General features: G+C 41.8%; 1 protein-coding gene across 8 annotated transcripts in view; it reads left to right on the top strand.

Moving 5' to 3' along the window:
• Positions 1 to 27,318, top strand: part of eif3c (eukaryotic translation initiation factor 3, subunit C) — a 69,778-nt gene that overhangs the window by 29,759 nt on the left and 12,701 nt on the right. For all 8 annotated transcript variants that reach the window (XM_014159288.3, XM_014159285.3, XM_014159283.3 and 5 more), the window contains exons 12-21: positions 361 to 489; positions 803 to 896; positions 1,191 to 1,378; positions 3,339 to 3,563; positions 14,350 to 14,541; positions 18,894 to 19,065; positions 24,844 to 25,003; positions 25,309 to 25,374; positions 26,071 to 26,158; positions 26,350 to 26,515. In XM_014159288.3, coding sequence (XP_014014763.3) covers positions 361 to 489; positions 803 to 896; positions 1,191 to 1,378; positions 3,339 to 3,563; positions 14,350 to 14,541; positions 18,894 to 19,065; positions 24,844 to 25,003; positions 25,309 to 25,374; positions 26,071 to 26,158; positions 26,350 to 26,515 — 1,480 coding nt within the window. The remainder of the gene's footprint in view (positions 1 to 360; positions 490 to 802; positions 897 to 1,190; positions 1,379 to 3,338; positions 3,564 to 14,349; positions 14,542 to 18,893; positions 19,066 to 24,843; positions 25,004 to 25,308; positions 25,375 to 26,070; positions 26,159 to 26,349; positions 26,516 to 27,318) is intronic.

Raw genomic sequence — 27,318 nt, 5'->3', positions numbered from 1 at the left:
TGAGCATGGAAAAAATAAGAATATTTAATGTGCAATTCTACAAAAATGGCAATTCCATCCCTTTTAACCCCCCCCCCCCCATAGCAGTTGGGGGGGAAATGTGGTGGGGGAATGTATTAAATGTAAAAACAAAGTTATTGGACAAGTTGTACTTTATCTGTTTTTAGAAATGTCTTCTCAGCATCAATTACCTTGATTCTCCAAGTACATTTACCAGGAATTTGACCTGGTGAAATGGTGCTGACAACCATAAACTCCCGTTTTCGTCCTGGATTCTCCCGTATCCGGCCCGAGTGTGACACCAATTCACACTAACATCTCCTCATCCATTTTACCTGTCCTGCCCCACCCCTCTCCCAGGCTGATATGTGGAAGAAGTGTCTAGACTGCATTGACGAGCTGCTGGACATCCTCTTTAACAACAACAACATCTTTATCGGCGAGAACATCGCCGAGGACAGCGAGAACCTGGCCATTACTGACTCTCAGGTAATTCTCTCACAGAAAACTCTTAGTGGTTGATTGAGTTTCTTTCAGTGAATGAATGAATGAATGAATGATTGATTGGTTAATTTATTTGAACTACTCCAAACGAGTAGTTCCCCACAGGAACAGGAATACATATACAGTCAAGAACAAGCAGTATGTACATTACAAAAACCTATCAAATACGTTAGTGTTTTACTTATTGCCATTGTGGTCCTTTTGTCAAGAAGACAGGCATGGCAATACACTTCATATGATAGGCTGCAGTTTGCAGTAGATGGTACAAATAAATTCAGTTTCTCTATCTGTTCCTCAGCCATTCAGGGTGCGTGGCTGCATTCTGACCTTGGTGGAGAGGATGGACGAGGAGTTCACCAAGATCATGCAGAACACTGACCCCCACTCTCAAGGTGAGGCCCTCTCATAGTGTTCTCGCTATTTTAGATCCACACCCGCATTTTCACATTATCCAAGTCACTTGTGCGTCTGTCAAAGACTAACTTAATTGATACTCAATCACTATAGACACATGAAGTAAATGGATTAATAGAATAGACAGCAATAGAATTCCTATGAAAACCTGTACATAACACACATTATTGGGATCACTTTTTTTTACCTATGAAAAACCATACCCTGATCTCTTTTTCACACCGACTTTAAATTTCACACGGTGATATTTAATCACTCACTCCCTCTCCCAGAGTACGTGGACAACTTGAAGGATGAGGGTCATGTGTGTGGCATTATCGACCGCCTGCTGGGCTACCTGGAGACCAAGGGCAGCACGGAGGAGGTGTGCCGCGTCTACCTACGCCGCATCATGCACACCTACTACAAGTTTGACTACAAGGCTCACCGCCGCGCACTGGGCCTCCAGGGAGAGACCAAGGTAAGGAAACGGACAGAGACCCCATCATGAACACAAAATTACTTTCAGGTTATGGGTACACTCAATATGGCAGCCGGTCCACCAATCATAGAACTTGAATGGGAATGTATGTTTTAGTAGTTATATTTCTATGTGCCCCATGGCTGCTTCTCAATTGTCTGAAATGACTGTCTCTTTCTCGTTTTAAATTGCAGGATAGGAGAGATGTAAGCAATGTGGCGGATACTTACTAGGAATTTGTGTAAAACGTTTGAACGAAGAATCATAAAAGGACGTGAATTCACACATTTCTGAACATTAACAATCCCAATTTCTTTTAAATGTTTAAACATCACACCCCTAGTCATAACCCAACCTTGTCCTCACGTAGTGTCGTAACGATACTATACCAGGCCTAGTATCACGATACCATAATTAGAAAAAAAAGTGGCCTAGCATCCTGTTCGCCCTGTCCCCTGAACGCTTGGTCATGTTTTCTAAACGTTCTCCAAAAACCTGTCGCTGAAATTCACACTTCTACTCAACTCATTGAGTTTAACTCCACACTGTTAAGTGAAAAATAGAATACTGCATAGAATGGCTAATTTGCTCATATTTGCCAAGGCCTACCTGTGATTTAGTGGGAGGAAAGAAAAAAACATGCATCATGATTTGCATGTCATTGTGTCAGTAAGGGGAAAACACTGCATGACACCTTTGCTCTTCAGTTCACACACACACACTCTCCCTCCCTTCCTCACATACTGTCTCCCTCACTCTTATAAAAAAAAAAAACACACCCCTCTCTCTCCCACAAACACACATACTTCTCCCATCTTTTAAAACATTAGGCACCAAACAGAATTTAAGGAGCACAAGAAATAGATTTTTGAAGTGGTTTAGGCTTACTATTAGGCCTATATGAATCCTACCTTTTGAAGCACATCTCATGAGTAGCAGACCCTTTCTTCCTGTGCCAATCAAATAAGCCTAAACCAGGTTGTTACTCCCACTCGTTCTATTCTGGTTAGAGCCAGTTTGTACTGTTCTCTGAAGGAAGTAGTACACCGTGTTGTACGAGATCTTCAGTTTCTTGGCAATTTCTCGTATGGAATAGCCTTCAATTCTCAGAAGAATGGACTGACGAGTTTCAGGAAGAAAGTGCTTTGTTTCTGGCCATTTTCAGCCTGTAATCGAACCCACAAATGCTGATGCTCCATATACTCAACTAGTCTAAAGAAGGCCAGTTTCATTGAATCTTTAATCAGAACAAATCTTTTCAGCTGTGCTAACATAATTGCAAAAGGGTTTTCTAATGTTTAATTAGCGTTTTTAAATTATAAACTTGAATTAGTTAACACAACGTGCCATTGGAACACAGGAGTGACGGTTGCTGATAATGGGCCTTTGTACGCCCATGTAGATATTCCATTAAAAATCATCCATTTCAAGCAACAATAGTCATTTACAACATTAACCATGTCTACACTTTCCGATCAATTTGATGTTATTTTAAATGGACAAAGAATTTGCTTTTCTTTTAAAAAATAAGGACATTTTTAGGTGACCCCAAACTTTTGAACGTTAGTGTATATTATTCAAACTGACGGAGGAATAGATGCGGACGGAGAGAAGCAGGTGAGGGCTGGTAGGTGTTGCTGATGGCTGATTACAGCTGCCATACGTGAAATGCGCATGAAAAGTGAAGTGGATATTATTGAACCTGCGCATACAAGAGACTAGTAACTGACTTTATAAACATTTTATAACAGGCAGGCGCCAGTAGGTTCTTTAGATTGTTAGGGCTGAAAAGATTGGTTATTATCATATGAAACCTACTACGGTATTTTCAAATTTCTAATTGTCATCACATTTTGATTTCGTGGTACCGGTATACCGTGCAACACTATACTCGCCTACTATTGAATTGTCACTTTATCCCTCTCCCCCTTCTCTCTTTGTCTCTGTATTTCCTCCCTAGTCTGAGCAGGATGCGGAGGAGAGTGAAGGCGAGGACAGTGCCTTCATCATGGACCGCCTGTGCAAGTTCATCTACGCTAAGGACCGCACAGACCGCATCCGCACATGTGCCATCCTGTGCCACATCTACCACCACGCACTTCACTCGCGCTGGTATCAAGCCCGTGACCTGATGCTCATGAGCCACCTGCAGGATAATATTCAGCACGCTGACCCGCCTGTACAGGTATGAGCACGTGAGTGTGGACACACACACACACACACACCACACACACACACACACACAACAGGGCAGCACCCAGTATGCCAAGCTGTTCATACATGTAGGGAGGGGCACACACACCTGCTGGGCAACATCTGGCAGGCTACAGGGCTCCAGACTAACTCTGGAGCCCTGCCACTAAAACACACACTTACCCTTGGACAAAGGAACTTAATAACATATTTAAGGAAGCTGAGCTACAAAGCATATTTAGAAACAAGTTACGATGCAATGTCAACTTGATCAGACACAAGTTAACCCTTACCTACAAAGCAAAATGGGCAACTGATATATGGCTAAAACCAAAGCTCAGAACTTATAACCAGATCAAAAACACCTATGATCTACAACCCTATGTTACCTGTCGCTTAACAAGAAATCAAAGATCCTTGTGAGCGCAGTTGAGAACCAGGATACTGCCTCTGGCAATTAAAGAAGGTAGCTTCAATGCCATAAATTAAGATGATTTGCTCTGTACAGCCTGTGATTTAAGGGAGATACATTTTACTGTACTTTATATGAAGATTTGACTAACCCTGTTTGAAGAAAATGCAACAGAAACCAAAACTAATGAGGAAAAACTTGAATGGCTATTCAGAAAAGGTTACATATTTTGTACTGAACAAAAATATAAACGCAACGTGCAACAATTTCAACCATTTTACTGAGTTACAGTTCATATGAGGAAAGCAGTCAATTGAAATAATTTCATTTGGCCCTAATCTATGGATTTCACATGACTGGGCAGTGGTGCAGCCATGGGTGGGCCTGGGAGGGCGTAGGCCCACCCACTTGGGAGCCAGGCCCACCCACTGCGGAGCCAGGCCAAGCCAATCAGAATGAGTTTTTCCCCACACACACACGCCCTCAGACAATCCCACAGGTGAAGAAGCTGGATGTGGAAGTCCTGGGCTAGCGTGGTTACACGTGGTCTGCGGTTGTGAGGCCGGTTGGACGCACTGCCAAATTCTCTAAAACGACATTGGATGCAGCTTATGGTAGAGAAATGAACATTACATTCTTGGGCAACAGCTCTGTTGGACATTCCTGCAGTCAGCATGCCAATTGCGCGCTCCCTCAACTTCAGACATTGTGTTGTGACAAAACTGCACATTTTAAAGTGGCATTTTATTGTCCCTAGCACATGGTGCACCTGTGTAATTAGCTTCTTGATATGCTACACTTTTCAGGTGGATGGATCATCTTGGCAAAGGAGAAATGCTCACTAACAGGAATGTAAAGAAACTTGTGCTCAACATTTTAGAGAAATAACATTTTTGTGCGAATGGAACATTTCTGAGTTTTTTTTTCAGCTCATGAAACATGGGACCAACATTTAACATGTTGCGTTTTATTTTTGTTCAGTGTATTTCCGACGCTTGGAAGACGCAACAAGACAAGTTGTATAACTGAAAGGTTTTTGTTTTGTTTCAATTGTTGTACACTGACTGCACAAAACATTAGGAACACCGGCTCTTTCCATGGTGTACTACCCAGGTAAATCCAGGTGAAATCTATAATCCCCTATTGATTTCACCTATTAAATCCATTTAAATCAGTGTAGATGAAGGGGAGGAGACGCATTTAAAGAAGGATTTTTTTAAGCCTTGAGACAATTGAGACATTGCATGAGTGCCCCATTGAGAATGAATGGGCAAGCCACATATTTTAAGTGCCTTTGAACGGGTATGGTCCACCACCCATGGACCTTGCAGAGTCCATGCCCAGTCTAATTTGAGGCTGTTTTGGGGGAAAAAGGGGGTGCAAGTCAATATTAAGGTGTTCCTAATGTTTTGTATAGAGATCAATCGATAATCGGCTATCAGCCCTTTTATATTGGGTTTGCCAATATATGTAGAGGGTAGTCCCTGTATGTATGTGTGTATATATATATATACTATACAAACATATACTATATGTGTGTGTGTGTGTGTGTGTGTGTGTGTATGTATGTATGTATATATACACATATATGTATGTATGTATATATGTATGTATGTATATATATACCATTCTTCTATTTGGTTGCAAGAATTGTGTATAGTAATTTAAATTGAAAAATGAGAAGTTTTGAATCCAGCGTTGTTTTGCATATCAATTCATTAACCATGTGCCATGGAATGGGTACATCGAAAATCTCTTCCCAACTATTTTGCCATTTATATGGCACAGCTGTCAGTTTTTTTGGTCCTTAAATGAAGTTGGTTTATGTTTTTATTTATCACACTTTTTTCTTTAACCATTTATGTTCTTTAATACAGGGCCGACATTCAAGTTCCTTACTTTTTTCCCCTTCTACTTGCCTCTTCCATTTTTGTGGTAATGCTGCAATTAATTGGTTGTCATTTTGGGTAGAGCAGCCATTTCCATATGTCTGTGTTAGCTGCATGTGTGACAACTCCACCAGTCATATTTATGATATCATTCACTAAAATTCTACCTTTTGTAAATGTTTTTTTTTTTATCAATTAGAATATTTGAGTTTAACCACAATATTTGTTCTATTATTTGTTCTGTCTTTTCAGGTGGATTAAACTGAAATTGCAACCAACTTTCTAAGGCTTGTTTAAAAAATAACGATATTTTGGAGATTATTTCCTTTTCAAACAACAAAGTGAGCAGGTGTAATCTGAATAAAGGGAAAAAGGCCATTCTTGAACATTAGGATGAGATATTCCTACCAATTTAGTAGAGAACCAGTTTGGATTTAAGTATAACTTTTATGACTGATGCCTTTAGTGAGAGGTCTAATGCTTTAATATTTAATAATTTCTGGCCGCGGGATTCATATTCGTTATATAAATAGGCCCTTTTAATTTTGTCTGGCTTGCCGTTCCAAGTAAAATTGAATTTTGTTTTTGTTCATATAATTTAAAAAGTATGTCACTAAGTGTAGGCAAAACCATAAGCAAATAGGTAAACTGTGATATGACTAAAGAGTTCATCAGGGTGATTTTTCCACAAATAGACAGGTATTTTCCTTTCCATGGTAGCAAGATCTTATCTATTTTTGCTAACTTTCTATAAAAATGTATTGGGAGTGAGCTCATTTATTTATTTTGGGATTTGTATACCGAGTATGTCCACATCTCCGTCAGACTATTTAATTGGGAAACTACATGGTAATGTAAAAGTACAAAAAAAAAAGTGATCCAATACGTAACACTTATCATAATTTGGTTTTAATCCAGAGAGGATAGCAAAAGTATCTAGATCCTCTATAAGGCCGTGGAGAGATTCTAATTGTGGTTTTAAAAGGAAACATGAATCATTAGCATACAATGACACCTTTTTATTTATTTTTTTCATTTTCCAATTAAGAACATTCAAAACAAAAGTGAAAAGATATTAGACTACAATAGGACAAAGTGACAGTAACAGACGAGCGTAACATTTTTTTTATTGCTGCTCTTTGATGAATGCACAAAATTGAAGTTGCTTTAGGAGTGTAGAATTTAGTCTCCATCTATATGCTCCATTTACCTTGGTAGGAATGGAGATTGATAATACCAGAGGAGAATGGTCACTAAGCAATCAGGGGAGATACTCGATATCTAACACTCTATGAAACAGTTGGGTCGGGAGTAAAAAGTGATCTATGCGTGTGTGTTGTGTGGGTGCAACTGTCTCCAGATGTCTAGTAAATTGAGATCTTTCATGAATGACATGGGGAGCTTGCTGGCTTTGGTAAGAAGTGAGGGTTTATCAGAGGACCTATCAAGAACTGTATCTAAACAAAAATTAAAATCTCCTCCGACCAGTAGCCATCCTGGTGGTGCTTGAGCGACCTGAAGGAAGACATTTTGTATAAACATATGGTCATCGAAGTTAGGAGCATAAATATTCAATAGGGTCCAAGACTGAAAACATATGCCCCTGCACCAAAACAAACCTGCCCGAGGGATCAGAGATGGTGTTGTTGACGCAGAAGGGGATGTGTCTACTTATCAAAATTGCAGTTCCTCTTGCTTTGGCGTTAAAAGAGGACGCGAAAACGTGTCCTACCCATTCCCTCTTCAATTTCTTGTGTTCACTGGCTGTAAGATATGTTTCTTACAGCCTTTAATTTCTTAAGGTATGTATAGAGTATTTTCCTCTTAACCGGGCTGTTAAGACCATTTACGTTGAATGTGACATATTTTAGTGGATTAAGCATAGGTTGGGTTTCAAATATGTAACCGAATGGAAATCTCTCATGTGGAAATAGTCAGGAAATGTTTCAACTTTGGTTTGAACACAGAAGTGACCTATGTGTCTCTTTAGGTAGGACTAAAACAACAATCCCAGCAATCAAACATGAATATACTTGTAGAGATACGTTGCTGCTCGCTTTCCATCTTGCTCTTACTAGCTAAACCTTGGCGTAAACTAAAACCTGCGAGCTCTCTAAGTTGAAAACAAACGTTGTGAATAGACATTTATGGCTGAATATTTACTGCCCACGGTAAGGGCTGCTTAAGTCTCTTTTCAGGAGAGGAGAAACATAAATGGGGGGGAAAGCAGTGGGCCTAAGCCCACTTATTTGCTTCGCCCAGTGGATATTGACTAAACCAAAATATACTCTCCTGTAAATATAATAGAACTCACCCCGGGAAAAAAACGGTTAGTTGAAAATGTACAAATCAGTTATAGCGACTGGATAGCGGGGTAAACGGATCCAAATTGCAAGAAGATATCAGCAGGTCGGTCCGAATAAGAGAGAACAAACAAACTGCATCTTAACCCCCACAGAGACCATCCTGGTTCAGACGCAGTTCAGTTCTTTGAGAAAAGTGAACACTTCTCCCGGTGTGTTGAAGAGATGGCTTCGGCCTTTGTACTGAACTTTCATCCGCGCAGGGTGGATGAGGTAGCCGGTGATGTTCTTCTCCTTCAGTGCTTTGGAGGCAGGTCTGAACTGTTTGCGACATCTGGCGAGATCCACGCTCATATCCGGGAAAAGGCTGACCCTCTTGCCATCGATGGTGATGTCCCCTTTGGCTCTTGCGAATTGCAGTATCTTCTCTCTGTCTTGGAAACGGAGGAACCTGATCAGGACGGCCCGTGGGGGCTCATCTGGCCGGGGTTTTGGCGCTGATGTTCTGTGGGCGCATTCGATTTCCAGCGGCTTGGTGAAGTTGATTATGCCTAGGACATCCGGGATCCATTGAGTGAAGAAACGGACCGGGTCACGGCCCTCGCTGTCCTCTTTCAATCCCACCACATGGATATTGCTACATCTGCTCTGGGTCTCCATCTGGTCTACCTTGTTTTTGAGGTAGGCATTGTCCTTCTGCAGTTGTATCAGAACCTGGTCATGTCGAGCGATGGTATCTTCAACTGTGCTAATGCGCAACTCAGCCTCAGTCGTTCATTCATGGAGGATTTCAGGTCGTCAATGGAAGAATGGAGTTCAGCCGATTTCTTGTCAATTTTCATAGACCTTTGTTACCATCCTGAATTTCCCGGAGGAGCGTAGCCAGCATGTCGGCAGGCTCGCAAGAGGCCTGGAACTGTCGTCTGAGTTATGCTGAGTTAATGCTAATCTTGCTAGCTGTAGCGTTATCTTGGGAATCAACGAGGTTTTGGTCGTCCTTCTTGCCTCTCGGTCGGAGGTCCATGGCTCGTTGGGAAGGTAAGTACTTGACAATTTATCAGCCGATGTTAGAATATTGTTTCAACGTTGTTATTTAGGTAATAATAGAATAACTTTGAAGAGCTCGGTTTGTCAACGTCTGCTCAGCTCCGTGGCATCACGTGCTCCAACACCTTAGTTTTTAAACCACCAATTTATAATCCCTTAATATTATTGTTTGATCTAATTTTAACAGCTAACATTTCAATGGCAATAATAAATAGAAACGCCGATAGTGGACAACCTTGTTTTACTCCTTTAGATAGTTTAAAACTTTCTGAGATGTATCCATTATTTACTATTTTACACCTAGGGTTACTATACTTAATTGTAACCCATTTTATAAGATTCCCCAAAATTGAAATATTCTAGTCTAGGCATTTATATATAAACTCCAGTCGTACTTTATCAAAAGCCTTAATACTATGGAAACCAGGTCTGGTGTCCCCGACATTTCATAGTATTCTATTGTTTTCAGTACTTGTCTTATATTATCTCCAATGTATCATCCATGTAAAAAAAACTGTCTGATTAGGGTGAATAATATCTGATAATACTTTTTTAATTCTATACACCAAGCATTTTGCAAGGATTTTTGCATCACAACACTGAAGTGTAAGAGGTCTCCAATTTTTTTAAATGGACTGGATCTTTATATATACCACTTGGGTCCTGTTTCAGTAATAATTATATCAGACCTTCTTGTTGCGTGTCTGATAATCTACCATTTATATAGGTGTGGTTGAAACATGCTAATAATGGTCCTCTGAGTATATCAAAAAAAGTTGTGTATACTTCCACTGGTATGCCATCCGGCCCTGGAGTTTTCCCATCCTTAAAGGCCCCAATTGCATCAAGAAGTTCCTCCTCTGTAATTTGGCCTTCACATGAGTCTTTCTATACAGATGTTAATTTTACATTATTATTAGGGAAAAAATCCATACAATTAGTTTCAGTTAGTGGAGGAGACTGAAACGAAAACATATTCTAAAAGTACTTTACTTCCTCTTTCAAAATATCATTCGGTGAATCATGCGTGACTCCATCATTTGCAACAAGTTTTAATTAAAAAAAATTGGTAGCATTTCTATTTTGAAGATTGAAAAAGAATTAGGTTAATTTTTCCCCATATTCCATCCAGTTCGCTTTATTTTTTTTAAATATATTACACTGGATCTCTCTTGAATAAGTTCCTCCATTTCTTTTTGTTTTTCCTCTTAACTTATTCTGTGCCTCTATGGTACTGTTGTTATTGCTATCTAACTGTACTGTTAGTCCTTCAATTTCTTTTGTTAATAATCCTTTGTTAATTGTTTTGATCTAAATTGCTTTTGTTTTATAGATGAGTACTGAATTGCATGGCCTCTAAAGGCACACTTAAAAGTGTCCCATACAATAAGGGGATCTGCTGTACCCATGTTATGTCTGAAAAAGTCAGTTATAAATTCTTCTGTCCTAGTTCGAAACAATTTATTATGTAGTAGGCTTTGATTAAATTTCCAATATCCTCGCCCACCTGGAAATTCTGTAAGAGTAATATATATGCCAATTATGTGATGATCCGACCGCATTCTATCCCCTATCAACACTTTTTGAACTTTTGGTGCCAGAGAGAATAGCATAAGAAAGTAGTCAAGGTGACTTGCTTGATTAAGCCTCTGCCATGTATATCTCACTAGGTCAGGGTATTTAAGTCTCCAGATATCCACTAATTCCAATATATCCATGACATTCATGATTTCCTTAAGTGCATGAGGGTGATAGTTTGTAGTGTGATTTCCTTTCCTGTCCATAGAGGTATTTAAGACCGTATTAAAATCTCCCACCATAATAATAGTGTTGCTTGTAGAGTTGATAAATTCTTATATTTTCAAAGAAGCTTGGATAATCATTATTTGGACCGTATAGGTTAATAAGCCATATCTGTTTATTGTCCAATAACATATTTAAAATAATCCATCTACCTTGATAATCTGTTTGGACAATTTACACATTTGGATCAAAATTACTGTTAATTAAAACCATCACCCCTTTTGAATTTCTTTGCCTATGGGAGAAATACACTGCTCAAAAAAATAAAGGGAACACTAAAATAACATCCTAGATCTGAATGAATGAAATAATCTTATTAAATACTTTTTTCTTTACGTTGTTGAATGTGCTGACAACAAAATCACACAAAAATAATCAATGGAAATCCAATTTATCAAATTTATTTAGAGTGGATTTGAAGTCACACTCAAAATGAAAGTGGAAAAGCACACTACAGGCTGATCCAACTTTGATGTAATGTCCTTAAAACAAGTCAAAATGAGGCTCAGTAGTGTGTGTGGCCTCCACGTGCCTGTATGACCTCCCTACTACGCCTGGGCATGCTCCTGATGAGGTGGCGGATGGTCTCCTGAGGGATCTCCTCCCAGACCTGGATTAAAGCATCCGCCAACTCCTGGACAGTCTGTGGTGCAACGTGGCGTTGGTGGATGGAGTGAGACATGATGTCCCAGATGTGCTCAACTGGATTCAGGTCTGGGGAACGGGCGGGCCAGTCCATAGCATCAATGCCTTCCTCTTGCAGGAACTGCTGACACACTCCAGCCACATGAGGTCTAGCATTGTCTTGCATTAGGAGGAACCCAGGGCCAACCATACCAGCATATGGTCTCACAAGGGGTCTGAGGATCTCATCTCGGTACCTAATGGCAGTCAGGCTACCTCTGGCGAGCACATGGAGGGCTGTGCGGCCCCCCAAAGAAATGCCACCCCACACCATGACTGACCCACCGCCAAACCGGTCATGATGGAGGATGTTGCAGGCAGCAGAACGTTCTCCACGGCGTCTCCAGACTCTGTCACATGTGCTCAGTGTGAACCTGCTTTCATCTGTGAAGAGCACAGGGCGCCAGTGGCGAATTTGCCAATCTTGGTGTTCTCTGGCAAATGTCAAACGTCCTGCACGGTGTTGGGCTGTAAGCACAACCCCCACCTGTGGACGTCGGGCCCTCATACCACCCTCATGGAGTCTGTTTCTGACCATTTGAGCAGACTCATGCACATTTGTGGCCTGCTGGAGGTCATTTTGCAGGGCTCTGGCAGTGCTCCTCCTTGCACAAAGGCAGAGGTAGCGGTCCTGCTGCTGGGTTGTTGCCCTCCTACGGCCTCCTCCACGTCTCCTGATGTACTGGCCTGTCTCCTGGTAGCGCCTCCATGCTCTGGACACTACGCTGACAGACACAGCAAACCTTCTTGCCACAGCTCGCATTGATGTGCCATCCTGGATGAGCTGCACTACCTGAGCCACTTGTGTGGGTTGTAGATTCCGTCTCATGCTACCACTAAAGTGAAAGCACCGCCAGCATTCAAAAGTGACCAAAACATCAGCCAGAAAGAATAGGAACTGAGAAGTGGTCTGTGGTCCCCACCTGCAGAACCACTCCTTTATTGGGGTGTCTTGCTAATTGCCTATAATTTCCACCTGTTGTCTTTTCCATTTGCACAACAGCATGTGAAATTTATTGTCAATCAGTGTTGCTTCCTAAGTGGACAGTTTGATTTCACAGAAGTGTGATTGACTTGGAGTTACATTGTGTTGTTTAAGTGTTCCCTTTATTTTTTTGAGCAGTGTATATTTCGCCCCCCCAGTCCTTTTTCCACTAAACCTCATCTAAAATTGTTGAATGAGTTTCCTGTAAACAATAGATATTATATTCCTTCTCTTTTAGCCAGGTAAATACTGGTTGCCTTTTCTTATCTGCTAGGCCATTACAATTGTAACTGGCTATACTTATTTCAGCACTTACCATAATGAGACACAACTTTCAATTCTAATTATCAAAATTTGTTTGTAAACGTAACATGATGATTGAGTGTCTATATAGCTGTACCATGATATTTGCATTGCTACGAAGTAAACCTCCAATTGGTCCCCACTATTCCACCCTCTAAAAGCCCTCCTCATCCCGAGTTGGGTTGTGAGCCCATAGCCCTGAAGAGACTGAGATCCATCCTTCGAAAAGAGCACACAGTGCAATTTACAGAACAGAAGTAGATCAACTGCCAAATGCATTTCCATCTCCCTCACCTTGATTTGTATTATAGAATCCTGTTTCTTATTTTCCATAATTAGCTATTAATATTTGTAGTAATGTAGGCAATTTATGGAAAGGATTTTACCTCTCACCAGTCTCGCCATTACCAAAATTACATTTATTACAAGCAAGTATTATATTAGCAAACAATTGTTGTGAATCATCTTCTATTGTCCCTAACATCTTTTACTCCTTCGCAACAGTTGTGGGATACACACATACACCCACACACTCATACACACTCCACCCTTTCCCCCCACACAACCATAGGCTCACATTCTCAACAGTTGCACCATCCCTGAGCCCAACTCAAGAAAGGTCTTGATTTACAAATGCATATACAGTTGCAGCTGTATGAGAAGGCCTGCAAGACCGTGCAAAACAATGGGCAGGAATGGAGAGGTTTTATTAACCATTGTCACATCCTAGATGGTCAAATGTACACCTTTTCCCTGAAACACCCACAACACGGTCCCCTGTATTGACCATATTCCCAAGCATCTCCATGCAGTCTTTTGATTTTGTGCCACCAGGGCCTATCGTAAGAAGTTGAACGCATTAATGCGTTCAACTTCTTATGAGTTCCGACGGTTACAACAACCCAAAACTAACATAGCAGCCTTTGTTATAAAAACGGTGCCTAAAATCTCTTTCTGAGAGTTCAGAAATCCATTTTTATGTCTACACAAGCTGTCTACTTGATGTGCCCAGTGGGAGGGAGTGACTGGCTCCCGCTAGTGAAATGGGCAGTGCAGACACTTTGATTGCAGGGATTAAGTGAGCCTGTTTGACCAAATCCTCAAAGTTTAAGCCGCTCCAAAAATTGAAAGCTTTGAGTGAAGTGACCGACTAGAATTTGCAGCTGGCACTGCTGCGACCAAGTAAACATTATACTTGCACAGCCAAGTCAAAGAGACGCAAAATGTGATTTAAATGGTCCCACTCTAGAGCCCTGCGCTAAAAGAAAATGTGTGCGTATGTACACCTAGCCACACACTGCTAGAATTATGTGTGTGTGACCATGTCTCCCCCAACTCTCTCCCCCCTCCAGATCCTGTACAACAGGACCATGGTGCAGCTGGGGATCTGTGCCTTCCGCCAGGGCATGATCAAGGACGCCCACAATGCCCTGCTGGACATCCAATCGAGTGGCCGCGCCAAGGAGCTGCTGGGCCAGGGCCTGCTCATGAGGAACATGCAGGAGAGGAACGCCGAGCAGGAGAAAATCGAGAAGAGGCGACAGGTAATCTACGGCTCAGCTAAACTAAACTCTGCGAAGAGACCACTGGTAGGTTACGGCTAGGCTAATCCCAGCAGAAAAGACCAGTGGTAACCTGAGGATGGGCTGATTGAAGCCAGCAGAAAAGTAGAGGATTGAGAAGAGACTACATGTACGCTAGGCTAATCAAAAACAACAGAGGAGACAATAGGTAGGCAAGGCTAAACCCAGCAGAACTAATGACCGGTAGGCTAGGCTAAACCAAGAAGACGACGCAACAGGTATGCTAGGGTTAGGCTAGGCAAGGCTTAACCAGCCGAACAGGAAAAGTTTGAGAGAACAGGTAGGCCAAGCTCGGCTAGACTAAATATGTAGACTAGGCTAGGTGGAACCCATATGCACGGCGGGATCAGCATCCTCTTCCACATAAGTTCTGAGCTGGAAAGCGAAAAGACAGTTATGACAGATTTTCACGTTATTATGCCTGGAGATCTATTTGTTTATTGTTTAGGCCTAACAGTGTATTTACTGTTTAACGGATGCGCTGCATCACGTAAAAAAGTTACGTTTTTAGCGGTTAATTTGAGTCATATGAATCAAATCTTTCAAACGATTATATTTGATTAAACGAATGGTTCACTTTGCCGTTATAGTAGTTGGGATTGGTTCAATCGCAGTGACTCAAAATAATTGTAGGAAAAAATATTAGGTCTATCCTTCCTTTTGGATTATGTGGCTGCAAAACTTGTTTTGTAGATACTTCAAGTTGATTTTGGCATTCAGTTTATAGGGAATTGCAACTCAATAGATGCTAGTCAGCCTGCAAAGTGAGGATGAGAAGGTACATTTCCTGAAGAAAATGGGTCTGGTTGCTTCAGCTGTATAAAAATATTTGTATTGTAGTGGGATATGTAGAATTCAAGCTGAATAGAAGCTGAAGCACTTTGTTGCAGTAAGAATAGGGCTGATTACTTTAGTAGACTGCTATATATTTGGTAGCCTGGCGGGTAGGAGGGTAGGGCCAGTAAATTAAAGGTTGCTGGATCGAATCCCCGAGCTGACCATGTACAAATCTGTCGTTCTGTGCCTGAGCAAGGCAGTTAACCCAATATTCACCGGCGCTGATGATGTGGATGTCCATTAAGGCAGCCCTCGCACCTCTCTGATTCAGAGGGGTTGGATTAAATGCGGAAGACACATTTCAGTTGAATGCATTCAGTTGTACAACTGACTAGGTATCTCCCTTTACCTATATTTCAGTTAGCACATCCATTTAAAAAAAGGCAGAACTCTGGAAAACTGCTTAAAACTGTGCTTTCCTCAGCCTAGACAAGCTTTCAATGGTTCTATCCAACTCCTGACACCAATGTAGTTAATTAAGGGGGTATCCTGACCACGACTGAAACTGTGGTCCCTGTGGCTGTCGTTCCAAAACCATTATACCAAAAGGCTAAAGGTCACTAGGTGTTGTACTAACGTTGACTCACTTTTGAAAAATATGAAATCCATTAAACAGTAAATCAACTTCGTATCGTCTTAGGATGATATACACTACATGCCAAAAGTATGTGGACACCTAATCGTGAAACATCTCATTCCAAAATGATGGGCATTAATATGGAGTTGGTCCCCCTTTGCTGCTATTACAGCCTCAACTCTTCTGGGAAGGCTTTCCGCTAGATGTTGGAACATAGCTGCAGTGACATGCTTCCATTCAGCCACGAGCATTAGTGTGGTCGGACACTGATGTTGGGCGATTAGTCCTGGCTCGTGGTCGGCGTTCCAATTCATCACAAAGGTGTTTGATGGGATTGAGGTCAGGGCTCTATGCAGGCCAGTCAAGTTCTTCCACACCGATCTCGACAAACCATTTCAGTATGGACCTCGCTTTGTGCACGGGGGCATGGTCATGCTGAAGCAGGAAAGGGCCTTCCCAAACTGTTGCCACAAAGTTGGCAGTACAGAATCGTCTAGAATGTCATTGTATGCTGTAGCGTTAAGATTTCCCTTCACTGGAACTAAGGGGCCAATCCCGAACCATGAAAAACAGCTCCAAACCATTATTCCTCCTCCACCAAACTTTACAGTTGGCACTGAGCATTGGGGCAGGTAGCGTTCTCCTGGCAATCGCCAAACCCAGGTTTGTTCGTCGGACTGCCAGATGGTGAAGCGTGATTCATCACTCATGGTGACCTTAGGCTTGCCTTTCGGCTGCTTGGCCATTTCATGAAGCTCCCGACGAACAGTTCTTGTGCTGACGTTGCTTCCAGTGGCAGTTTGGAACTCGGTAGTGAGTGTTGCAACAGAGGACATGTTTTTTTTTACGTGCTAAAGCACTCTGCAATCCCGTTCTGTGAGCTTGCATGGCCTACCACTTCGCGGCTGAGCAGTTGTTGCTCCTAGACGTTTCCACTTCACAATAATATCACTTGAAGTTGACCAGGGCAGCTCAAGCAGGGCAGGAATCTTACGAACTGACTTGTTGGAAGCATGGCATCCTATGACGGTGCCACGTTGTCGCTGAGCTCTTCAGTAAGGTCATTCTACTGCCAATGTTTGTCTATGGAGATTGCATGGCGGTGTGCTCGATTTTATATACCTGTCAGCAATGGGTGTGGCTGAAATAGCCAAATCCACTAATTTGAAGGGGTGTCCACATACTTTTGTGTATACAATACCGTTCAAAAGTTTGGGGTCACTTAGAAATGTCCTTGTTTTCCATGAAAACATACATGAAATGAGTTGCAAAATGAATATGAAATATAGTCAAGACGTTAACAAGGTTATTATAAATAATAGTGTCCTAACTTTGCTTTCGTCAAAGAGTCCTCCATTTGCATCAATTACAGTTGTCAATTTGTTGAGGTAATCTGAAGAGATTTCACCCAATGCTTCCTGAAGCACCTCACTAAAGTTGGATTGGCTTGATCGGCACTTCTTACGTACCATATGGTAAAGCTGCTCCCACAACAGCTCAATAGGGTTGAGATCCGGTGACTGTGCTGGCCACTCGATTATAGGCAGAATACCAGCTGACTGCTTATTCCCTAAATAGTTATTGCATAGTTTGGTGCTGTGCTTTGGGGCATTGCCCTGTTGTAGGAGGAAATTGGCTCCAATTAAGCGCCGTCCACAGGGTATGGCATGGCGTTGCAAAATGGAGTGATAGCCTTCCTTCTTCAAGATCCCCTTTACCCTGTACAAATCTCCCACTTTACCACCACCAAAGCACCCCCAGACCATCACGTTGTCTCCACTATGCTTGGCAGATGGCGTCAAGCACTCCTCCAGCATCTTTTCATTTTTCAATGTTCTTCTTTGTGATCCAAACACCTCAAACTTAGTCTGTCCATAACACTTTTTTTCAAATCTTCCTCTGTCCGCAAAACACCAGTTTCAACAGTGATGCTGTTGGCCTTCTAGGCAGAGTTCCTGGGTCTGTGTTCTTTTGCCCATCTTAATCTTTTCTTTTTATTGGCCAGTCTGAGACATGGATTTTTCTTTGTAACTCTGCCTAGAAGGCCGGCATCCTGGAGTCGCCTCTTCACTGTTGACGTTGAGATTGGTGTTTTGCGGGTACTATTTAATGAAGCTGCCAGTTGAGGACTTGTGAGGCGTCTGTTTCTCAAACTAGACACTCTAATGTACTTGTCCTCTTGCTCAGTTGTGCACCGGGGCCTCCCACTCTTTCTATTCTGGTTAGAGCCAGTTTGCGCTGTTCTATGAAGGGAGTAATACACAGCGTTGTATGAGATCTTTAGTTTCTTGGCAATTTCTCGCATGGAATAGCCTTAATTTCTCAGAACAATAATACACCGACAAGTTTCAGAAGAAAGTTTTTTGTTTCTGGCCATGTTGAGCCTGTAATCGAACCCACAAATGCTGATGCTTCAGATACTCAACTAATCCAAAGAAGGCCAGTTGTATTGCTTCTTTAAATAGCACAACAGTTTTCAGCTGTGCTAACATAATTGCAAATGGGTTTTCTAATGATCAATTAGCCTTTTTTAAATGATAAACTTGGATTAGTTAAGACAATATGCCATTGGAACACAGGAGTGATGGTTGGTTATAATGTGCCTCTGTGCGCCTATGTAGATATTCCATAAAAAATCAGCAGTTTCCAGCTACAATAGTCATTTACAACATTAACCATGTCTACACTGTATTTCTGATGAATTTGATGTTATTTTAGTGGACCAAAAATGTGCTTTTCTTTCAAAATCAAGGACATTTCTAAGTGACCCCAAACTTTTGTGTGTGTGTGTGTGTGTGTGTGTGGTGTACTAGAGCCTCCTTTATGAATATTGTACAGTGATACACTACACTGACTGTGATTAGTTTACAACGTGACATTGTTATCCATCTTGTTCCAGGTGCCCTTCCACATGCACATCAACCTGGAGCTGCTGGAGTGCGTGTACCTGGTGTCTGCCATGTTGCTGGAGATCCCCTACATGGCGGCCCACGAGTTTGACGCCCGCCGCAGGATGATCAGCAAGCAGTTCCACCACCAGCTGAGGGTGGGCGAGAGGCAGCCCCTTCTGGGTACGTACAGTAGGCTGTGAAGACAAAGCAGGATTGTGTTCATTAGGCACCAATTGGAAGAAAAATACTGAAACTGGGAGGAACTACCAGGACCTGTCCAATAATAAATGTTCTTTTTTTCCTTTTTTTTTCTTCGTTGAGTGCCCTAATGTACACAGCCTGGTTTTGGACCAAAATGTGGGCGTACAAGTAACTCATACCTAGATAAGAGACGGACAGGATTTAAAGTGGCAGTGCAGTCAAACATGATTTCCTGTGTTTTATATCTATTTCCACACTGAGTTTGGAATAATAGTGTGAAATTGGGAAAATTATGATAATGCATTTTAGTGTTAAATAAAAAGGTAAACATTTTTATTTTTTAAACTAGGCAAATCAGTTAACCTCTTACATCTAGATGTTCCGCTAGCGGAACACCGCTCCAATATCCAATGATGGGGCGTGGCGCGAATTACAAATTCCTCGAAAATCCGAAAACTTCAATTTTTCAAACATATGACTATTTTACACCATTTTAAAGACAAGACTCTCCTTTATCTAACCACACTGTCCCATTTCAAAAAGGCTTTACAACGAAAGCAAAACATTAGATTACGTCAGGAGAGTATCCAGCCAGAAATAATCAGACACCCATTTTTCAAGCTAGCATATAATGTCACAAAAACCAAAACCACAGCTAAATGCAGCACTAACCTTTGATCTTCATCAGATGACACTCCTAGGACATTATGTTATACAATACATGCATGTTTTGTTCAATCAAGTTCATATTTATATCAAAAAACTGCTTTTTACATTAGCATGTGACGTTCAGAACTAGCATTCCCACCGAACACTTCCGGTGAATTTACTAAATTACTCACGATAAACGTTAACAAAAAACATAACAATTATTTTAAGAATTATAGATACAGAACTCCTTTATGCAATCGCGGTGTCCGATTTTAAAATAGCTTTTCGGTGAAAGCACATTTTGCAATATTCTGAGTAGATAGCCCGGCCATCACAGGCTAGCTATTTTGACACCCACCAAGTTTGGTACTCACCAAACTCAGATTTACTATAAGAAAAATTGGATTACCTTTGCTGTTCTTCGTCGGAATGCACTCCCAGGACGTCTACTTCAACAACAAATGTTGGTTTGGTTCCAAATAATCCATAGTTATATCCAAATAGCGGCGTTTTGTTCGTGCGTTCAAGACACTATCCGAAGGGTGACGCGCCGGCGCGTATCGTGACAAAAAATGTCAAAATATTCCATTACCGTACTTCGAAGCATGTCAAACGCTGTTTAAAATCAATTTTTATGCGATTTTTCTCGTAAAATAGCGATAATATTCCGACCGGGAGACGTCGTTTTCGTTCAAAGACTGAAAATGTAAAATGGACTCGCGCGCACCTGTCTCATTGTTCTCAGGTCGACCACTATCCAAATGTGCTACTGTTTTTCAGCCATGGACTGCAGAGTCATCATTCAACGTTCTGGCGCCTTCTGAGAGCCTATGGGAGCCTTAGAAAGTGTCACGTTACAGCAGAGATCCTCTGTTTTCAATAAAGAGGCTAAAGAAGGCCGAGAAATGGTCAGAGAGGGCACTTCCTGTTTGGAATCTTGTCAGGTTTTGGCCTGCCATATGAGTTCTGTTATACTCACAGACACCATTCAAACAGTTTTAGAAACTTTAGGGTGTTTTCTATCCAAATCAAACAATTATATGCATATTCTAGTTTCTGGGCAGGAGTAATAAACAGATTAAATCGGGTACGTTTTTTATCCGGCCGTGAAAATACTGCCCCCTATCCATAACAGGTTAAGAACAAATTCTTATTTTACAATAACGGCCTACCCTGGCAAAACCCTCCCCTAAACCAGTTGACGCTGGGCCAATTGTGCGCCGCCCTATGGGACTCCCAATCACAGCCGGTTGCGATACAGCCCGGGATTGAACCAAGGTCTGTAGTGACGCCTCTAGCACTGAGATGCATTGCCTTAGACCGCTGCGCCACTCGGGAGCCACAAAAGAGCTGCATGAAAAGACAGCCTGAAATTTCTATTTGTTAGGCTAGGTGGGGTTATGGACTGCCTGGTGACCAGGCGATATAAGTTAATAGACCAATAAGAGTTTGTCCTTCTCTCTGCCAATAAAACCAATAACGCCCCTCTCTGACCACTCCCAGAATTCTTGCTTGAGAAATAGCATTTTTCTAAGAAGCTGTTTTTGTGATTAAATACGGATGCATTGGACATAAGGATCAGGCCCTTTCAATTTCTGCCTAAAATGACATACCCAAATCTAACTGCCTGTAGCTCAGGATCTGAAGCAAGGATATGCATATTCTTGATACCATTTGAAAGGAAACAGTTTGAGTTTGTGGAAATGTGAAATTAATGTAGGAGAACATAACACAATAGATCTGGTTAAAGATTAAAAAAAAAATAATTTAAACATAAGTTTTCTATTTTTATTTTTGAAAAAGAAAAGCCATACATTCAGATAGGATGCTGGAGAAAATTTAGATGGTGTCCACAAGAGGGCAACAGTATATGTGCAAAGTTTCAGACTAATAACTTCAAGAGCTACATGACATTTAGTATGAAGTAACCCAGGTGTCCCTTACGAGTTGCCCAAATGTACCCAAGTGGCCGAATTGGTAAATGGATACATTTTCAAGAAAATAACTATAGAGAACATACAAAAATGCTATGCTAATTCAAATACAAGTTTACACACCCAGGAATGTCATACATGATGGATCATTAGCTTCTCTACATAAACGGTACTAACAGGAGATGTGACAAGAATGCTGATCCAATGTCTCCAAACACAGAAGTGAAATATTTAAGATAAGGGCCAAGTTAGCAGCCAGCAGTGATCTAATGTCAGTGGTGTAAAAAAAATATATATATATCTATTTTAGAATTATAATATTTGGAACACCCTGAGTCCTCTACACAATATTGTGCTGCTGATGCCAAGTCCCATGGCAGTCTCTTTCTGCTATAAAGCAGAGGGAAGCAGAACAAGTAGTGCAGGTGATGGGAGATTCTTGTGACACAGAGCACGACGCCTCCCTGCTGTGGCCTTTTGGCCCTGAGGCACATTCATGTCTGCAGTTATGTATTTGGGCAGGTGAACACCACTGGTGGCAGGAGTAGAGGGGACAGAAGGTGCTGCAGTGGACTTTGTGCCATAGTCAACAAGCTCCTGGATGAGCAGCTCTCTGAAGGCTAGCTATGTCAGGGGGGCTGTCCATAGCTCTTAGCCATTTTCCTGCTGGAGGATGAATGCATTTACCACAGCAATGTCGATGAAGTGATAGAACAAGGTCTTGTACCATTTCATTGTCTTGTGGAGAACATTGTAGTAGCCTATCAGAATGTCTGACAGGTCCACACCTCCCATGCGCTTGTTGTAACCCTTTACAGCAGCTGGAATGGGGGGCGTTTTTAGTGGTCCACAAGTGTATGCACACACAGAATCGGCCAAACAAACAGTTTGTCAACCCATTTTGTTGGCTTGTTACGCCTATATTGTTTGAGGCCAATTCTAGCCTTTGAGGCTACCATCCTCTCATCTATGGACAGGTTTTGGTCGGGCTGAAAGTGGGTCTTGCAGGCCTCAACCATGCTGGGGTAGAGAGGTTTAATTTTGCAGAGCCTATCAAAGCTTGCTGTGCCTCTCTTGTCATTGTCGTCGTTAGCTTGTGGGTCACTGATATGAAGCGCCCGCGAGTTAGTCAGAAACCTTTTTAGTAGATATGACAGTGGTGGGAAAAGGCAGTTGGTAGAGTGTTGAGCTTCTCCAGTAGTCCTTCAGGTTTTTCAACTTCACAAGCCCCATCCATGTAAATGACCAGTGAGATGTAACAGTACAGGTCTTGGATGGAAATGGGCTTCCATGCCTCTTTCTTGCCTGCTTGCTTTTTAGCCCCATACTTGTTGGTGTTAGACACCAGCGAATCAAGAACTGACAAGGAGGAACATCTGTAAAAGATGGAGCCTGTTCTTTCTAGTCATGTTCAGCCGAGGTTCTGGCTGCCTTTTCGGCCAAAATGTTGGTGGAAGTGGCTCCAAATCATCATCTAGCACAGTGTGCCAATGGTCCCCTGCCTCTTCGGTTACAGCTGTTGCACTTCCCCTCTGCTTCTTGGCTGGCCTCTTCACACCTCTAGATGGCCAGGTTGGGGGTCGGTGTGGAGCAGGAGACGGCAGGGGTCAGACTGGATGAACCAGCTTCAACATCTGAATGAGTGGGGGATGGACACCTTGACTTTGGGGGTTCCCATTGTTCATCCGAGTCCCTGGCACTATGGAAGTGTTTTGTTGTTGTGCACTATCCTCAAACAATAGCATGGTATTTTTTTTGCTGTAATAGCTGCTGTAAATTGGACAATGCAGTTAGATTAACAAGAATTTAAGCTTTCTGCCCGTATAAGACATCTATATGTACCGGAAAATTGGTGGTTGTTTACAACGTCGTTCTAGTCACATTATGCATATTGAGCAACAACTGTCCCATTAACAGGACACTGATCCAGCAGAGGTTAAGTAAGACATAGGGGCGAAAGAATTTAGTTTTTTTTCCCCCGGATTGGCCTTTATGATATCCAGTAATCCCGAGATGTCAACACACAATGTACATTAACTTCTTTGGGCTCAAATCCCGTTAACGGAATCGATTTGACAACATCCGGTGAAATGGCAGAGCACCAAATAAATAAAAAATTATTACTAATATTTAACTTTAATACATTCACAAGTGCAACACACCAAATTAAAGCTTAACTTCTCGTTAATCTAGCCACCGTGTCAGATTTCAAAAAGGCTTTACGGTGAAAGCAAACCATGCGATTATCTTAAGACAGCGCCCAGCATACCAACACATGAAAATCAGATTTCAACCCGCCAGGCGCAACACAAAAGTCAGAAATAACGATTTAATGCCTTACCTTTGAAGAACTTCTTCTGTTGGCACTCCAATATGTCCCATAAACATCACAAATTGTCCTTTTGTTCGATTAATTCCGTCGTTATATCTCCAAAATGTCAATTTATTTATTCAGAAAAACACCGGTTCCAACTCGCCCTGCATGACTACAATATATCTAAGTTACCTGTAAACGCTGTCCAAACATTTGAAACAACTTTCCTAATACAACTTTAGGTATTTTTTAACGTAAATAATCGATACAATTTAAAACTGGATAAACGGTGTTCAATACCGGATAAAAACAATGTGAAGCGCGTGACCTGGAGCGCACATCAAAACAGAGTGCACTAGGCTGGACCCTCGTTCTGAACTGCCGTACTTCTTCATTTCTCTAAAGAAAAACATCAACCAATTTCTAAAGACTGTTGACATCCAGTGGAAGCGATAGGAACTGCAAGCAAGTGCTTTAGAAATCTAGATCCACATAGAAAACCCATTGAAAACACTGTCACCTCGGGGTTTCGCCTGCCAAATAAGTTCTGTTATACTCAGACATAATTTTAACCGTTTTAGAAACTTTAGAGTGTTTTCTATCCAAATCTACCAATTATATGCATATCCTAGCTTCTGGGCCTGAGTAGCAGGCAGTTTACTTTGGGCACATTTTTCATCCGGACGTCAAAATACTGCCCCCTAGCCCAAAGAAGTTAGACAAACATGTACTTTGAGGAAAATGGGTGGCTAAGAATCCTTACGATAAGATTGTATAGCTGATACAGACAAGTACAGATACAGCAATGGACATACATAAAACACTAAACAAATTCATCCCTCTCTGTGTCCCTTCCAGGACCCCCAGAGAGCATGCGTGAGCACGTGGTCGCGGCCAGCAAGTCCATGAAGATGGGCGACTGGCGCACCTGCCACTCATTCATCATCAACGAGAAGATGAACAGCAAGGTTTGGGATCTATTCCCTGAGACGCAGTGCGTGCGAGAGATGCTTGTCAGGTCAGTGTGTCAAAAATGTATCATATAAAAGGTCTTCTTTAACCCCTGTTATGCAACTGTCCCTTGTTTTATCAGTAGTCAAGTTTCAGTAGGTAGTATCAACGAATCGCAGCCTGGAATGGTTGAATAAAATTAATTCAATTAAGTCCATAGAAGGACTAATAAAACAACCCTTTAGAAAAATAAAGTTGCACACTAGTATACAAGTAGTTTGTAATTTCATGACTGAATTAATGTTTTGGCAACACAGTGCATCCTTCAGAGGTAGCATTCCTGTAACGTTTCCTGATGGTTTGTGGTTGCAGGAAGATCCAGGAGGAGTCTCTGAGGACTTACCTGTTCACCTACAGCAGTGTTTACGACTCCATCAGGTAATAACTTATACAACTAATCGGGCGGTTTCCCAGTTACAAACTAAGCCTAGTCCTGGACTAAAAATAACTTTCAATGTGGATTCTCTATTCAATGTTCTATTCTTAACTACTGTAGCCTGGTCCCCAACTGTTTATTATTGCCATCTCCTATGGCATGACAACGACCATAGGGATTACCTTCCAAAATCCCATCTTGTTCACTCAGCTATTGGATGTCTGGTGAACTTCATGTTTGGATTTCTGCCTGAGTCGGTGACATTCAGCACTCGCATTTGATTGGCTGTGAGTAAAAATGGTGTTTTCCCTCCGGAGAGGCCTTGTCTTTAATTTTTTTGGCCATATCTCAGTTTTAGTTGGCTTTGCGGCATTCGTTGCAAGTCAACATTTGTTTTTGAAACACAACGTCTTTTAGGAACTCCACCCATGCAAAATCTTTGATTGGTTTGATAAGTGTCAACCCGTCACTGGTTTCCATCTAGACTACCGAACTCAACCCAAGCAGGACTACTTCCTGAGGAGTTACATCCCCAGGCTTTCTAACTACTGTGAGAAGCCTCGGATTCTGAGGCTACCATTTGGTTATACAGCACAAAATGATCTGGGACCAGGCTACATCTACTGTGCCTCATATATAATTAGCTTGCCTGGTTAAATGGATAAATACAATCTTTCTCCTTCCCCTTTGTGTCTCAGTATGGCGACACTGAAGGAGATGTTTGAGCTGGAGCTGCCCATGGTGCACAGCATCATCAGCAAGATGATCATCAACGAAGAGCTCATGGTAAAATCCACGGCATCAATGTGTCATGTGTAGACCGTTCAGCACCATAGAATTAATAAAGCTAGATGATGACATTTGTTTTATGAACCTGGAGCTGTAACATGTTTTGTGTGTGTGTCTCTGAATGGCTTTCACCTGTGTGTCGGTCTGTCTGTCTGTCATCTGTGTCTCCTCTGTCTTTCCTCCCCCAGGCATCCCTGGACCAGCCCACCCAGACGGTGGTGATGCACCGCACAGAGCCCACCTCCCTGCAGAACATGGCCCTGCAGCTGGCAGAGAAGCTGGGTGGCTTGGTGGAGAATAATGAGCGTGTCTTTGACCTCAAGCAGGGCGTCTACGGCGGCTACTTCAACAGAGGTTAGTGGAGCAGCAACATAGAATACATGTGCAGAGCCTTTCGTCTAGTGGTAACACCTGACTCCTAGCACATACATGCCAACCGCAGAGACTGGGGTTCGATCCCCGTGTCCACCCTTCTAGGGCTGGCACGGTAATTGTATAACCGTGTAACTGACGATTATGGATGAAGACCGTAAATAAAATAACCATCATAACCGTTCTAATAGATACATTTTATTGTATTTTTAAGTAAATATGCCCAATAGCGTAAGTGTACATTAATGATTATAGTTTAACGGATTATCTCATTCTCCTCCCTCTATGCTCTCGCTCCTTAAAGAATTTGCTCGTTTTGATAATATGATCTGTATCTACCTTATGTGCTCTGGCTATATGTTTTATCTGGTTTGTAAAGATGCTAAAAGACACCATTTCTGCTGAAATTAACTACCAAATGTGATTATTGGTGAGTGTGGACCTTTATAAGGGAATGTGAATCTGAGTCAGTGATGAAATCGTTTTTGACTAGATAGGATACAGCTTTTGTCAGATTTGACTTTGTAGCATGTTAGAACTTCCGCAGCAGTTTAGGATAGTAGGTTAGGATAATTAGTTTAAGGTTATGAAAAGGGTTAGGGTTAGATAAAATGGCCCCCAAAAATATTTTGACCTGAAGTACTGTAGTTCATCTCCTCCTCATGGACTGCATCAGATTTGCCCGTTCTTGCTGTGAGATGTTACCCCACTCTTCCACCAAGGCACCTGCAATTTCCCTAGCCCTCACCCTCCAATCCAACAGGTTCCAGATGTGCTCAATGGGA

This window comes from Salmo salar, chromosome 19, assembly GCF_965601325.2.
Source record: "Salmo salar chromosome 19, fSalSal1, whole genome shotgun sequence".
NCBI lineage: Eukaryota > Metazoa > Chordata > Actinopteri > Salmoniformes > Salmonidae > Salmo > Salmo salar.
This window is presented reverse-complemented; position numbering and strand designations above follow the sequence as displayed.